The sequence below is a fragment of the Ochotona curzoniae genome, unplaced genomic scaffold (genome assembly GCF_017591425.1).
Source record: "Ochotona curzoniae isolate NIBS_2020 unplaced genomic scaffold, NIBS_Ocur_1.0 patch107, whole genome shotgun sequence".
Classification (NCBI taxonomy): Eukaryota; Metazoa; Chordata; class Mammalia; order Lagomorpha; family Ochotonidae; genus Ochotona; species Ochotona curzoniae.
The window spans coordinates 594,658-609,892 of NW_024466648.1; the positions used below are offsets into that span (position 1 = coordinate 594,658).

The 15,235-nt window shown below is 40.1% G+C and overlaps 1 protein-coding gene across 7 annotated transcripts in view; it reads right to left on the reverse strand.

Annotated features, from left to right (window-relative positions):
- Positions 1–4,905: 4,905 nt before the first annotated feature.
- LOC121166291 (sodium/calcium exchanger 1-like) overlaps positions 4,906–15,235 on the reverse strand; it is a 55,442-nt gene continuing 45,112 nt past the window's right edge. For all 7 annotated transcript variants that reach the window (XM_040995425.1, XM_040995423.1, XM_040995424.1 and 4 more), the window contains one exon: positions 4,906–6,022. In XM_040995425.1, coding sequence (XP_040851359.1) covers positions 5,646–6,022 — 377 coding nt within the window. In that variant the 3' untranslated portion in view covers positions 4,906–5,645. The remainder of the gene's footprint in view (positions 6,023–15,235) is intronic.

The following is a 15,235-nucleotide window of genomic DNA, read 5'->3' on the forward strand; positions in this document are numbered from 1 at the left end:
TTCCCAACTACTTGTGTATCAGGAATGTAATATCTACAGAGAAGCATTCTTATGATTCAAAGAGATAATCAGTAATAATGCTGCAGTGTCTAACTGTAGAAGAAACCACTAAGTGTTCATAGAGGAACTGCATTGCATTCTAATGACAGTTTTCTAGCTGCAATGTAATCATGTAGGACTTTCCAGAAAAGCAAACCACTTTTAGCAGGAGTAGTTTCCCATTGCTGAAATGTAATCAAGAGCATCACTAAGGGTAGCTGGATGCAAAGATGCAAAAGTCAAAAAGAAAGATAATGATTGACTATCCCCTAGGATATTAGGATATTAGGATATTAGGATATCCTAATCCTCTGTGGTATTTTGAAAAGATTCAGTCAGCATGATTCTAAAAAAAAGCACTTAGAACATAGGGCAACAAAGTGTTACTGAAAGGAATTGGCTCACAGTTATAACTGCTATTTGACATTGATTTTTGAACTTATATAGCAATGACATTTCCTAAAATAATCAACAAGAACTTATATTCCATTGCATTAAATATTTTGTAGGAGATTAAATAAGACCTTGGGGGAAAAAAGCTGAACATTTGGAGAGCCTTGTGTTTGGAATATCTTGGTAGGCAGAAGAAAAATCACAGCAAGTTGGAAAATTATTCTGTGTGGACTGGGAAGTTGAATCACTTTCTCCCTTGGCAGGAGCAATAGGAAAAAAAAAAAAAAGGGAGGTGGCGGTCCCACTGGCCTTATAGGTAAGGCATCCTTTGTTTTGGGAGATGATGAATTGACTGATTAAACTCCAAAAAAAAAATAGAGTATCTTTATTATCTACTCTTCCCATGTATAACTTGTAGGTGGAGTAGCATGAAAAGCATCCAGCAGTTAATATATGCTGGATGATGTAAAGACCGTGAATATGACAAGAACTGATAAATACATATGGTAGAAAATAATAGATAAATCTTTAACAAAAAGTTAACCTGAACAAAAAGATCATGAATCCACTCATAATAGCACCTTTCTTTCCCTGTAAGATAAATAAGCTTTTCTATTTGTCTTTTGAGTAACACATTCACTTATTTACTGACTGTAATTCAAATGTTCTCTTTGCTGAGTTATACCAAAACTTAGAATGTCAGGGCCATGTGAAGTGACTGTTACAATAGCTCAATGCTAGCTGTAGGCCGGGGAAATACAACTTTGCTTAGTGTCAGTAATCTTGAAGGTATGAAACTATATCTAGTAATTCGCATGAACGAACAGGGATGAAAACCACAATGAAAACAAAGAGTTTACATGTGGAGATCCAGGATCCCCAAGGAAGCCTTAACAAGGCTGCCTGCTGTTTTTTATGAAGGTAAAAAGTTTTGTTACTATTCATGAAAGGGAAAGACTTTCTCATCTACAGGAGAATATCTTGTCATCGTGTCTACAGAGTGCTCAAATGTACACAATAACCAGTCATCCTCATTTTACTTGCGATGGTATGGGATCAGGGCTCTTCGACATGAATGTAGCCCTGTGTAGAAACAGCAATGTGGACGATGAGTTTGTGCTTTGGAAAATGTGCTGCATCACAACCTCACTGCAGCATGGACCACTTATTCTAAAAACCATATCACAAGAAAAATGTGCATTTTTGCTGTGAGCCACAGAAAGCAGAGTTCTATGGAATTTTCCTTGATTGAAGGACTGAATCAGAATTGGTGAGCAAATTAAGATTTTCTTAGACGTTGATAACCACTGGGCTACAGCATGTGCTGAAAACTCCTGAACTGGTCAGGGAGGCTCTGGTCACTGAATTACTCTTTTTTTGTTTGTTTCATAAAGTAAATATTGGCTTCTCATTTCATTTTAAACCAAATAATCATATCCCAAGAGACTATATCAATTGCTGAATCTAAGAACATGTTTACATTTTACCTTATTTTCCTCACAATTGATGCAATGAAATTTTTATGAAATTTTTTCCAAATGAAAAATTTCAAGTTAATCAGATATAAAAAATATCATGGGTGTAGTAGAAATTTTTTCAATCTATTGCAGTAAGAACTATACCCACTGATAATTATTGTAAACTCTCAAATAAACAGATTTTAGAGACTGCTAATTTTTCACATAAATACTTAATCCAATATTATCACTTCTTCCTATACTGCTCTTATTATATTATGTATGAGAGCTACAACTTACATACGTTGACAATCAGGAATTACTGATACAAAGCAGCTCTGGGAATCAAAAGGAATGCAGGGTTTGATACAAAGGAATAACTTACCTAATACCTCTGAGGAAGTAACAAGTCTCTTGATGACCATTTTTATTAAGTTTTAATTATTTGTTATAATACTCTGCATGCCAAAAGCTCCTTGACAGTTAACTGTTTATGGGTTCATGGTACTTAGATGTGAAAAGGACATAGGTAGACTTGGACAAAAAAAATGTTAAAAATTAGCAGAATATAGTGGCATCCTATATTTATTTCAGCATGTTAGGATAGAAAACCTTCTGGTACTATGCTCTCCTGGGACATTAAAACAAGAACATTCTAGGTCCAAAGGCTTTACATTTTCAAAAGTCTGAATTATGGGGTTCTTACTTTCTTTTTGATGAGGATACCAATTGTACAATAAATACCTTTTTGGTCTTTATTTCTTCAAAACATGAAAACAAAAAATGAAGTGGGTGACGATGAGAAGAGAGAAAACATGCCATACACAATGTGCTGTAGTACTAATGATTAAATCAGAAATGATTAGAAACTTTATTTGTCTATGTCAATAATGTGTTCCATTTGTAAAGGACAGCACAAGTAGTGCACTTCCCCCTCCCCTAAAACTGTGCACAACACACACAAAATAATTATACACAAGTAGTATAATTAATAATAGCCCTGAATAACCACAATCATATTATTCCTATAGCACAAAAACTCAAAAAGCAAAAGAACAAAAAACTTTGAAGTTAAAATTGACCAACACCAAAAAAAGAGAAAATTTTTTTTTTGAGTCCTCCATGGTAAATTGCTATGGGATTGTTGATATTCCAGATGTGGCTAAAAGTGAGCACTGACTCTAATGTTTAAACAACTTACTTGATACTTCTAGGCTAGCTTTCCATTTAGTAAGCATCAAAAAGGTTGGATTAGAATGTGCCTCACAGGAGTTAGGAGTTAGGTCACCAGTTTGTTGGGTCACTGGCCACTCCAGATGTAGACCTGGGTCTCCAAGAGAGAATTTGTGGGTTGAGAAGTCACGTTGTCAGATTAGCAACCGACTTGACCTTCCCCATAATTTGGATCACTAGAAAGACTGCTCTTCTGGGCTTAAAAGGGGGACATGGACATATCTGTAACTTGGTCATGTGCTTAGCTAAAGAAAATCTTGGACATTTGGACAATGGTATGGTTTAAGAGTATTTTCTGCTAAAAGGGTTTAATTGTGTTTTCCCTAGCAAGGCATGTTTGTCTCTACATGGCTATGTTAACTTTTCCAAATGGAAATAGCAGTCGTTGAAATTGTAACTCTCCTGAGGGCAGGGATCTGGGCCATCTTGTTTATGGGTTAGTTACAAGGAGGCAGCATACCACCTGACATATTGAATGAGTAACCATTTAATTATTCATTAACTAGGTGTCTGTTACATGATGGAGGATCAGGATTGCTGAATGGACAAAAAGGAAATTCATTTTAGGAACAGTTACTAAGTATGAATCAACAGAAGGATAGGGTTGGGTCTAGCATGGCGTTCCTTAGAGACAGAATCTGATGGAGGTGACTGACATCTTTTACTAGTGGAGTTACTACTTTGAAATGTGAGTTTATCCACACTCTTTGGTATTTTGTGGTAGTCATTCCTATGCTCCCGGGAGGTGCTGATCTTCTTTCATTGCCCCCTTTTCAGGCATGTGTAGAGGAGAAATCTCCCTTGGGAATGCTAACTTCTTTCTGATGCAGGAGCTATGGCTAGAGGAGTCTGGATGAGAAAGGCCAGGGGGAAAAAAGCTCAAAAAAAAAGCCTTTTACATAAAAAAAATGGAAAAAACTTTTAGTATCTACTATCTGTGCCAGACAGAGCAGATAGGCAATAAATATTGAGGGCCGAGGGGTCGGGGAAGGGAGAGACGAGGCGGGGCCTGTGGAAACCGCAGCTTTGGAAGCCCAGGCACATCTGGTGCATCTGCTTCTCTACATTACCTTTCTCTTTGGCCTGGTGGAACTAACCAGTGATTCTTAGATGCCCCAGATGTGTTCCACAAAGCGGGTTCTCTATGAAGATCCTTGTAGTTTTCCAGCCACTCTCTTAATAACTTTAACTTCTTCCGCATGTGATGGTTATTGCTTCTTAGGAATGAAGGTGCAGATTCACAAATAAGCCATTTTCTCCTCATATCTCTAAATAATAATCAAACTCAGTAACAATCAAAGTAACAACTGAGGTGAAAAGCAAACTCACTTAGTTCTTCAATGTCCAATCATCATTGCTGAATGGGAGGACAGTATATGCTATACTCTATTATATACAGATATGCTTTGTTTTGTTTTTCATCCATGCACGGTGTAACAGGTCACAACAACATTCCCAAACAGGCACATGAAAAAGAAAGTGAATGTTTAGTCATGACTGAAACAGGATTGTGCAAGCCATGGATGCCTTTGAAAATAAAACTGACAGACAAGCCCAGGCAAGAGCAACATGGGGTTGGGAAACATGGATGCAAATGGAAAAGGAAGATGTGCTTTTTGAGTAGAGTATTCTTCCTGTTTGCATGTTGGGGCAGGTGAACAGGAGGAGGAGAAGGGTAGGGATGGGACACCTGCAGGGTTAGCTGGGCTGGAACATAAGGGCCTTGATAATCATAATCTAGACCTAGAGAAAGAAGAAACAAATGATTTTGTGTGTTCTTGGCAATCTAGGCACATTCACGCTGTACCTGTTGAACAAGAATGCCAGGCATAATAGCTTTAGATCCCAAGCTACTTATAGAAGCATCAGTATTCCTGGCTCCATTCTAGCTCCCATGATGTTTCTTGGAGGCAGCCTAGCCTAGGCTTACTTTCTGGAGACAAGCATAGACTTTGGAAACAGCAAACACATGCTTCTTTTCTTCTTCCATGCTCAGATTCTTTCTTAAATCAAAATAACTTTTTAAGTATTTGGGGGGAGGTGAGGGAGATCTTAATGACTATATTTTTCTCAAAAAAATCAAAAATTCATTTGCATCTGGATGGGCCATCGCTTTCCAAAAGAGAAGCAAAATCCTGAGCCTCCCAAGAAAACAAAATGAAATAGAATGAGAAACAAAAGCCAAGTATCAACCACCTCCCAAACTGCACTGAAAACAACATCAGAAAACAACAAAACATATCAAAGCCTTAGCAATATATCAACCTGGAGAGTACAGCCCTTGTAGGCTGCGCTGCAGTCATTGAGCCTTGCCTTGTTCAACATGATGATGCCCCAGGAATGGAAGGTGATGGTTTCTTACTTCGGCCCTAGTACAGAGTATGCTCTTGAAGCTGGATTCCATCAGCAGGTAAGTGAACATGACAAATGTCAGTTTCCTCTGTTCATTATACATAATTTTTATGTATATATGTATATATATGTATATATATATATATAAATTTGCTAGATCTGGTTGTTCCTTTAGAAGCCTTTTATGTGGCAGTAGGCCTCCAGGGAAGAGAAGAAAATGTACAAGAGCCACAGGAGCACAAAGAGGCAGGATGTCAAGAGCTTGGCAGTCCGGGGCCCGCCTAGCTCACCTCCAATTTCTGGCCTCCGCCGATACAGCAGCACTCCCACATTGATGAAAGCAAAAATGGTGAAGAGAGTGACAGAGAAAGCCAATGTGCCAGGGGACACTTTGAACTGTTCCCCATTGGCTGCATGGTAGATGGCGGCAATGGACCAAGCCACGCCGATTCCCAGGAAGACATTCACAGCATTGCTGCCAGTGACGTTACCTATGGAGGCATCAGCATACTGGTCCTGGGTGGCTGCCACTTTACTGGCAAAGGTGTCTGCGGAAAAAGAAGACAAAGGGATGAAGTTCAACCAATTGAATATGTCTGGAGCATTGCATGCTTTATCTGTGATGCTAGAATCACATCCCAAGGGTTAACTCATTGACCAAGAGTGAGCTGAGACAGTTTGTTGTTTCATGTTGAAAAGAATGGCTTCTAAATTGGGAGAGTTGAGAGTGTGGTGCTGGTTATGTTACTGAGACATGACCATGGCCAATTTTTTCTGTTTGTTTTTGAAAAAAGGAGTTGAATGTACCACTTCTTATGCTGGAATTCCTAATGGGTGCCAGTTTGAGTCCCAGCTGCTCTCTCTTACAAGCTCCCTGCTAATGTACCTTGGGAAGCCAGCATAAGATGGTGCAAAAACTTGGATCCCTGCTATCCCAAGGAAGACCCAGATGGAGTTCCAGAATCCTAGCTTCAGCCTGGCTCAGCTCAAGGAGTTGTAGTTATTTGGAAGGGAACGAGCAAGATAAAAGTAGGTTCTCATTCTCCACCTCTCCCTCCCTCTTCTGTAACTATGCTGTTCAAATAGATTTTGTGTATGTGAAAAATAAAGACTGAAGGTCTTATCTAATGGTTCTCTCAGCAAAAAGTTTAAACATCCAGGACTAGGCTAGACCAAGCCTAGGTGCCAGAAACTTCATGTGTGGGCAGTAAAAGTCCAAGTATCTGGGATATCATCCATTCTTTCCCAGACACAATAGCAGGAAGCTGGATTGGAATGTGGAGTAATTGGGACTTGACACAGTCACTGCAACATGGGATCTGGCAATATAAAGTTGCAGCCTAATCCAGTATAGCACAATAACCATTCTATTGGCCAAGTTCTTTATTCACAATGCAGTTCTTTGTGATACCTAGCTTGGAGAGCAGTGTGTTTCAGAGAGTAATCCGAGTCCTTCAACATCAGATCCAAGGGGGATCTTTCTAAATGGCGATGAGCACAAGGTTCTGTCCAGTTATGCTGGGACACAGTCATTCCGGCCTGGCAGTCTACTTTAATAATACCCTGAAAGCTTCTAGCTCACTAAAAGTTGAGCATGGATGCTGGATGTTATTATTAACAAGTGCTATATCAGCAATTTTAGCTTATCAGTGAGAAAGGTCAAGAGAGATTTCCAACTATTCAAGAGCAAATCAATAGTGGAAATGCCAAGAACTGAACTCTGATAATAGTGGAAATTTGCCTGAAGCTTTATAAATAGGAAAGCAAATTGACCTGTTACTGCAATAATAGGCATAGCAATTTAAAATATATATATTTGAAATAGTTAAAGGGAGACAGAGAGGTCTTTTGCCTCTTGTTTCACTCCCTAGGTCTGAACGCTTGGGTCATAGTCCACTGCTTTTCCCATGCCACTTGGAGTTGTATCAGAATTGGAGCTGCTGGGACATGAACCAGCACTCAGATGGGGTACAGGTGATGACTTTTATCTGTTACGCCATAATGCCAGTCGTGAAATTGATAACAATTTTATGGGGTGGAAAGATTTTATATGTGAAGAAACACCAGCTCGTAGATGATAAATAACGGGCAAAGCTTCCTAGCAGCCGGGAAGGAGCCAGGTTGGCGCTGCAGCCCCAGCACCCGTCTGCCAGACTAAAGCTTATGTATCATGTTCTCTTCTCTCTCACTGCACCATGGGCGCTGACGGCTGTGCTCACCGCATTGTTCATCAGTAACCCTGCATGTGTCTTTTTTTCTGAAGGGGATAAAGTTGTGGTCCACTACAGGGAGCAAGCAGGGCAACAGTAAATTATAATTCCTGATGAACTGAATATGTCTGAGTCAGGTGGTTTCAAATTCTGCCTTCCCCACTGTGTGTGTGACTTTGGTGGTACAATTCCCCACCCATGAAATTGTGTTTCTGGTATGCACTTCAGGTTGCTGTTAGCAACTTGGACAACTACATTAAACTGCTCTTCCCTTCCATTTTGGAAAGAAAATATGAACACAGCAGGCTAAAATGGTTAAAAAGTCAGCAGAGGGCCTGGTGTCATAGCCTAGTGGTTAAAGTTCCCACCTTGCATATGCCGGGATCCCATATGGGCACCGGTTCTAAATCTAGCAGCTCCACTTCCCATCCAGCTTCCTGCTTGTGGCATGGGAAAGTAGTTGAGTGATGGCCTAAAGCCTTGAGACCCTGCACCCGTGTGGGAGACCCAGAGGAGGCTTCTGGCTCCTAGCTTTGGATTGGCACAGCTCTGGCCATTGCAGCCACTGGGGAGTGAGACAACGGACGGAAGATCTTCCTCCCTCTCTCCTCTCTGTATATCTGACTTTCCAATAAAAAATAAAACACATCCTAGAAAAAGATCAGCAGAGAGCAGAAGGCATTTGGCTCAGTGGTTCAGTCACTTCTTTGGGCCAAAGCTGTATCCCATACTCCAGTGCTGCCCTAGTGCTCGGCTTCTAATCCAGCTTCTTGCTGATCAGCCCTGGGAGCCATGGTTGACTCACAGGCTTGGGTTCCTGACACTCAAAGCACATCCAGATGGAGTGTGGATGCCTTGCTTCGGCCTGACTCAGCCCTTGCTACTGCAGGCATTTCAGGAGTGGACTAGTGGAGGAAAGATTTTTCTGTTTCCCTATCTGCCTTTCAGAAAATTATTTTTTAAAATTTCAAAATGTGGTGTAAACATGTAAATAAAACTTGCAAATGTGAAAGTTCTTGACTATATATGCTTTGTTACTGATATATATATATATTTGTTACTTTTGTAAAATACATGGCATTATTAGGCTTGTGGTAGATACTGATAACTTCTAAAATGCATGCAACTTTGCAAAGGCAAAAATGGCAAGTTTTAGCTTACTACAAGGCATCTGTGCTGGTCCTTCTGAGGTCCCTGGCGTGCTCCCAGCATGTATGTGGTTGTGTGACACCTGGATTAGTTTTTCCCTGCATTGTATTTTGTTGCCACCATGTTCGCATCAGTAAATTTCCAATGGGAAAGATACATAAAGCAGGTGAATATTTATCAGCCTGTATAATACAGTGCTTATCATGAGCGGAAGGTCATTTCAGCTCTTGAGAGGCTATGGCATCCCTGCTTAAAAGGGATTTTATAGCCCCAATATCCTGTTACTGATATGGTATATGTGATGAAAAGCAGATACTTTTATGTATTGACATTTTGTGACTTTATATATTGACAAAATTGTACCTATTTCTTCAGTATCCTGTTAGGTGGATCCATGCATACATTGCATAATGTTCAAAATGGGGTAAGCTTACCTATCTCCCTAGATATTTATCATTTGTGATAATAAAAGATACCCCCAATCCTTCCTTCTGGGCCTTCGCATGACATCCAATACATTATTGCTAGGTAGTCACCATACTGTGCATCAGAACATCCAAACTTAGTTCTCCTGCATCCCACTTAATACTCACTGATGAGCTTTCCCTCCCAGTCACTCTTCCTAGCCTCTAATAACTACTATTATGCTAGATTATCAGAGCAACTTCTGTCGATTTCACATTGTGAGTAAGACTATATGATCTTTGCCTTTTTATATCTGGATTATTTTACTTAGCACAGTGAGTTCAAGTTCCATGCACACTTTTCCTTCTGACAAAATTTCACCCTTGTAATGGCTGAATAGTATTCTGCTCTTTGCAGGTACCTCATTTTCCTTCTCCATCCATTGGCTGATGGATATCAGAGTTGCTTCCTTTTCTTGGCTGTTGTGAAAAGTGCTGCTGTGCACATGGGAGTGCTTAGGCTGCATAGACCTAGAAAGCCAGTTTTCCCACTGTTTACTGTTTTTCTTCTCATGCTAGGCACCTTGTTACACAAGTTATCTGTATATCCTCATGAAAACCACTCACAAGCCTATGGACTAGGTGTTATTTGATTTGTGACATTATGCCTCTTGGACAGTGTCTTGGTCAGGGGGGAGAAATTTGGAGGCAAACCTGTTTGATTTCAGAGCCTTTTCTCAGACATATCCTAATACCCATTGCAGGAAGTCTTATGAGATCCCTTTTGCTTAGCCTGTTTTAGGTTGAACTGTGTCTTGTATTCAGAAACTGTGAAGCAGGTTCTCATTGAATGCTCTCCCCTTTAACGGGGACAACAAAGGCTCAAGATGGTGCAGGCTGTTTGCTAATCCATCCTTCTGGATTTGTGCTGCTTCGTGCATTCATGATCACACACTGCAGCCCTATGGGGATTATCACAGGAACTTGAGTTTCAGAAAAGCAAAGCATGACAAATCTTAATGGCCTCTTGCATTTCATTATTAGGCATTAGAGCTGCTGCAGCTAACATAACAGTCGAAGTTGTTTTCCCAAGGACAGGCAAAAGAGCAAGTGAAGTTAAGTAGAGTCAAGCAGGAGAAAATGGCTCAGAACTTAGCTCTGGCTGAGGGATACCTGACATGTTACTCTGTGCTGAAATGGCTGCTGACAGCAGCTGGTGGCCAACAGAAGGCCATACTGGGTGACGAAGTTAGAGCAAAGGTGTTCTCTTACGAGGCAGGGACTGGTGAGTTGGAATTGTTGCGCATACATGCTTGCTTGTCTTCCCTGGCATGTGGTGTATAGCACACTGGACTTTCGCCCCATCTCCACTCAGTCTTTGGAATTTCTGAATAGTGCTTCTGCTATTGTTTCAGAAGTGAAGGAAGTTAAAATAAAAAAGTTCCTGGTCTGGGGATCCTGAGCACCCAATCAATTGGTTTTTTCCTCCCCCTGAAATGGAAGTTATAAAAAGGCATTCAGACATTTCCTTCTCATTTTTTTCATAGCTTATCAATGTGAATAGTGGTTGAAAATTTTTACTGATAATGATTTCCCATTATCAAATGTCTGTCTCTGAATTCCCTGAAAAATAGTGACTAAAGTGATAAGACTGCCATTCAAACAAACTTTTTGAAGAACTCATTCTCTTAGATTTTATTTTGCCTTGGCTTGTGTATTATACCTCTTTTTTTAATTTAAAAGCAATTTTAAAAATTACCAGAACAAATGTAATTCCAAACTATTAACTATAGCCCCATAAGAAACAAGTTTTCCAAATGAAATGAAGTAGTCTCCCCAAATTATCTTTCGCTTTCCTGTTTAGTACGCAGAGCCACAATCCCAGTACTATATATTATGTGCTGCCAGGAGCTACGCTGCAGACTAAAACCTGTAGCCTGCCTCTGGTTGAACATAGCAGGCACCATTTTTTAAAATACAATCCAAGGAAGTAGTAGGAAATTATGATTTACATTAAGGGTTCTGAACTTTTGGGGAATTATAACACTCTGCAATGATTAGTTATTTTTATAATTATATTCATTTATAATGTGATTGAACATGAAATATTTAAAAATCATATTTGTGCTTAATTTATTTTGAAAATCTCATATTAATCTCAAAGACTTGGAATGATCTGCTTTAAGACTCACATCTTACTCATAGCTGTGAAAATGATGTCTTTGCTCAAACAATTCATATACTCTTTGATATTTGCTGTCTTGCTGTGTTAGAATTCAAACAGAAATCCTGTTGATGTAGCGGTAATTCAGCTGTCACATAAAGTCTAAAGCAACTTTTGAGTTAGGACATTCATGGACTCATAAATATGAAAACTGCACTTGTGTGCATATATGCTTTACTGCTTCACGTGAAAAGAATCCTTATTTAGCTTCCAAGTAAAGCTTGGGAGACCAGGGAATTACTGATGTTTGAGTAGTCCATGATCCATTCAAAGTGGTAACTGAAAACAGTAAAAACTGAATAAGAAAACATGTTTAAAACTTCTGCCCCAATTGCACTAAAAAGAGTGAAAAAACTTGGACAGATGTGACATTGTCCAAGTTTTGGAAGAGAAGAAAATGGTGAAGTAGTGGTAGGTAAAAAGCTCAGTAGGACCCTGTGACCAGGATCACAACACTGGCCTTTACAACATGATTTTCCACCTGTTTGATCACTCCCCAGCGCCCTCAGTAGAAGCCAAGAACCCTATCCCATCTCCTGTGCATGTGTCAGGGACTCAATTGAGCCACATCTGCTGCCTCTCATCATGCATAGCAGCAGGAACCTGGACCAGAAGTGGATTCACTCGACTGCAGGCACACTGGTAATGGGATGTAGGTGTCCCAAATGGTAATTTAACCAGTTGTGCTCCAGTGGCCATCCCACTTCCAGTCATTTTTTATCTTCAGCAACTAATCAGAATCAGCAGTCCAACTTTGAAAATACCAACTTGCTAGTTCTAGCCTGGGTTTCTGATAAACTGGTTTGGAATGTGGCCATACATTGTAGTCATTAAAGCTATCACAGATTGAGCTGTCACTCCATGATTCCTCTCTGCCACCAACTGAGGCAAGGATGTTTGGAAAGGTTCTCACATGTAGATCAGCATAAAGGCTATACTTTTTGTTATTTAATAAGTTATATGTTAATTTGAATGTATTTTGTTGCAGTAACTGAGTTTAGTTTTCCTATTAGTTATCTGAAATCCTATTTTGAGTTCAAAAACATTGATTTTAAAAGAGAAAAAATGGAATTTCCTTTTTTCTCCTAGCAGCACAGAGTAAGTACAAATGAATAATGCTATGTTCTCTGCTCTCCAAACTGTACTTTGATACATGTTTTCCAAAGAAGACATGTCACTCTGAAACAAATCTAAAGACAGTTATTGTTCATGTCCCTGTTCATGAATATCCTAAGAAGATCCAAGGTTCTTCCTTGTTGATATTTCCAGATTCATAGGCCTTCCTAATGCTATCCAAATCACCTATTGTAATGCCTTATTATAAACCAAGAGATCCTGAGCCTTTGAGGGGACTTTGTCAGTAGGATCCTTCATCATCATGTCAGATAATACGCCATGCTCTGTACCTGTTCACGCATCTGTATTACATCTCTGTTAGGGCTGCTATGGCCATCAGAGATAAATTGTAAAACTACATGTTCTTAGCAATGAGGGTACATAGATACAGCTAGTGTTGATCCAGCATTTGTGGTATATGCAAATGTTCTGCTCTCCTACAACTCAATATCAATACCTTACAGTTTTCATTTGTGGGATATTGTGGGGAGGTTCAGGATGTTGTGGAGAAAAATTCCGAGGACTGGGGTACTATCTACTGAGAGCAGACATAGTACGGTGTAACATGAAAGTAGCAGGTGGCACAGAAGGAAAGCACCAGACAAGTGAAAGGCATCATTTGAGGTAAGAAGCCAAGAAAAATCAACATTTCTGTAGCATCAAAGTCTAGAACCACTCAGGTAATCTAGGGAATGAAGAAGTGGAGCTTCGAATGAATGACTATGCTAACATGTCAAACACCAGTGTTTAACCACTATATAAAATACATGCACCGCCCCCCACCACACATAAGCCTGCTCTACTCCATAGTTTAAGTAACCTGTTTTCATTTTCCCTCAGTGATGTCCATCTTCATTGTTATCTGAGAGCCTATCTTGACTTTAAGAATCTTTAAAAAGTTATTTCTGAAACAGAGAAGGGAGGAGGGAAAAGAGTGGGAGTGGGCAGATAGGTGTGTGTTTGAGGAGAAATTAAAATGAGAATATCATCCATTTGTGGTTTTGTTCCATTAATGTCTGGCACATGTAGTTAGGCCAGGCTGATGCTAAGATCCAGTTTCCCACAGAGGACCCATATAAGCAGTCACTCATTGTCTCCCAGGGTGCACATTAGCAAAAACTGGAATGGGGATTAGCCCTGGAACTTGAATCAAGGCCCTCCAATATCACACATGGGAATCCCTGCTAATGTTTTGCTGGCCAAATGTTTGCCCCTAACTGCATTCTGTTAAGTGCCAGTCTTGTCCCACTGGAGTCTGAGCTCCATATAATTAGGCCATGTGTCTTGTTTGTCACTCTAGCCTCACCCTGGGGAACAATGCCTATACAGGGTGGGTGCTCACTAACAATTAGTGAGGAGTGCAGAATGACTGCAGCCCATCCATTACCACTGTATCACACTGCTTTATTCAATTCTTTAAAACAGTGGTATTCCTTTCTTTTTTTAAAAAAATGCTTTTAGGACAAGTGGAGCAAGAAGGCTACTCAAGTATTTGCTGATCAAGAAAACCATGTTGTTTCAGTTCAGGTTTCTGAGTTAGTTTTTGGCACTGTAAGGACATACTCTATTGACCATAATTCCACTGCAGACTCAGTTCTGGTGTAGAAGCTGAGAATCTATCCTGCCAGGATAAGAATACTTAATAGGGAAGATGTTACTAATGCCAGGTACTTCTGGGTGGTTTGTGTCTTTCCCTCAGTGTCCAACTCCAGCAGACCAGGCTACAGGTCAGACACCACCTTCACCACTTCCAGTGAAGTTTCCTACCAGTTGCTGACTCCCCTCAAGCAACCTGAGCTGAAGTCCTCTCATTAGTTTTGGGGTTCTGGTTTTACATACTTAAGCCAATTGTAGCCTCATCATACACAGAATCCTTCGGAGGATGCATGCGTGATCGCTTTGCCCATTTCTGGTTGTTTGTTGTCTCGCAGCTGTAACTCAGGAAGGACAAGCTATAATTAGCCTTCTGCTGGGCTAATTTTCAGACTCCAGTAGGGATCATTTTAGTTTGGAACCATAGCAAGTCTTGCTTTTTGTCTCGACCCGACCCATGATTTTTTTTTTATGGTGATAACCTAATAGCTTGTAATTTATGAAGGTCCATGCCAGAAAGTCCCCTGGGATTCAGAAGGGGAGAGAAAGGAAACAGCACACCACAGAATTTTCTGCTTGTAAATAATAGAACGAAAATAAGCTGTTTTCTCCTTGTGCACAAAATGCAGGATTTATATGTGTTGAGCTCAATGAAGGTTATCAACAGTGGTCACAGATGAATTTAGTGCTCTTGGATCGTGTGCTGGAAAAGGTGGCTGAACAATGCAGTGTGTTTTATGAACTGCAGGCCTTTTTTGGAATGGAGCAGAGTACAAGTAAGTAAGCTATAGCTGATGGTTCATTCCCGAGAAGAAGCAGGCTGTGAGGTCTGTGCTGAGAAGTGATGATGGCATTCCAGCTGGCATTGTGCGCATATGCCAACACGATGATTTCATATCTACAATAGGCACCATCCTAAACACGCATTATGATTCTTTTATAGCCACATGTAAAATTTGCCTTTTAAATTGAGTTAGCATTTTATTTGCCCTCTCTTCTAAAAATATCAGTGGGCTTTAATTTACTTTGCTTTTCAAGCCGTGCACATATGGTAATTACGTTATG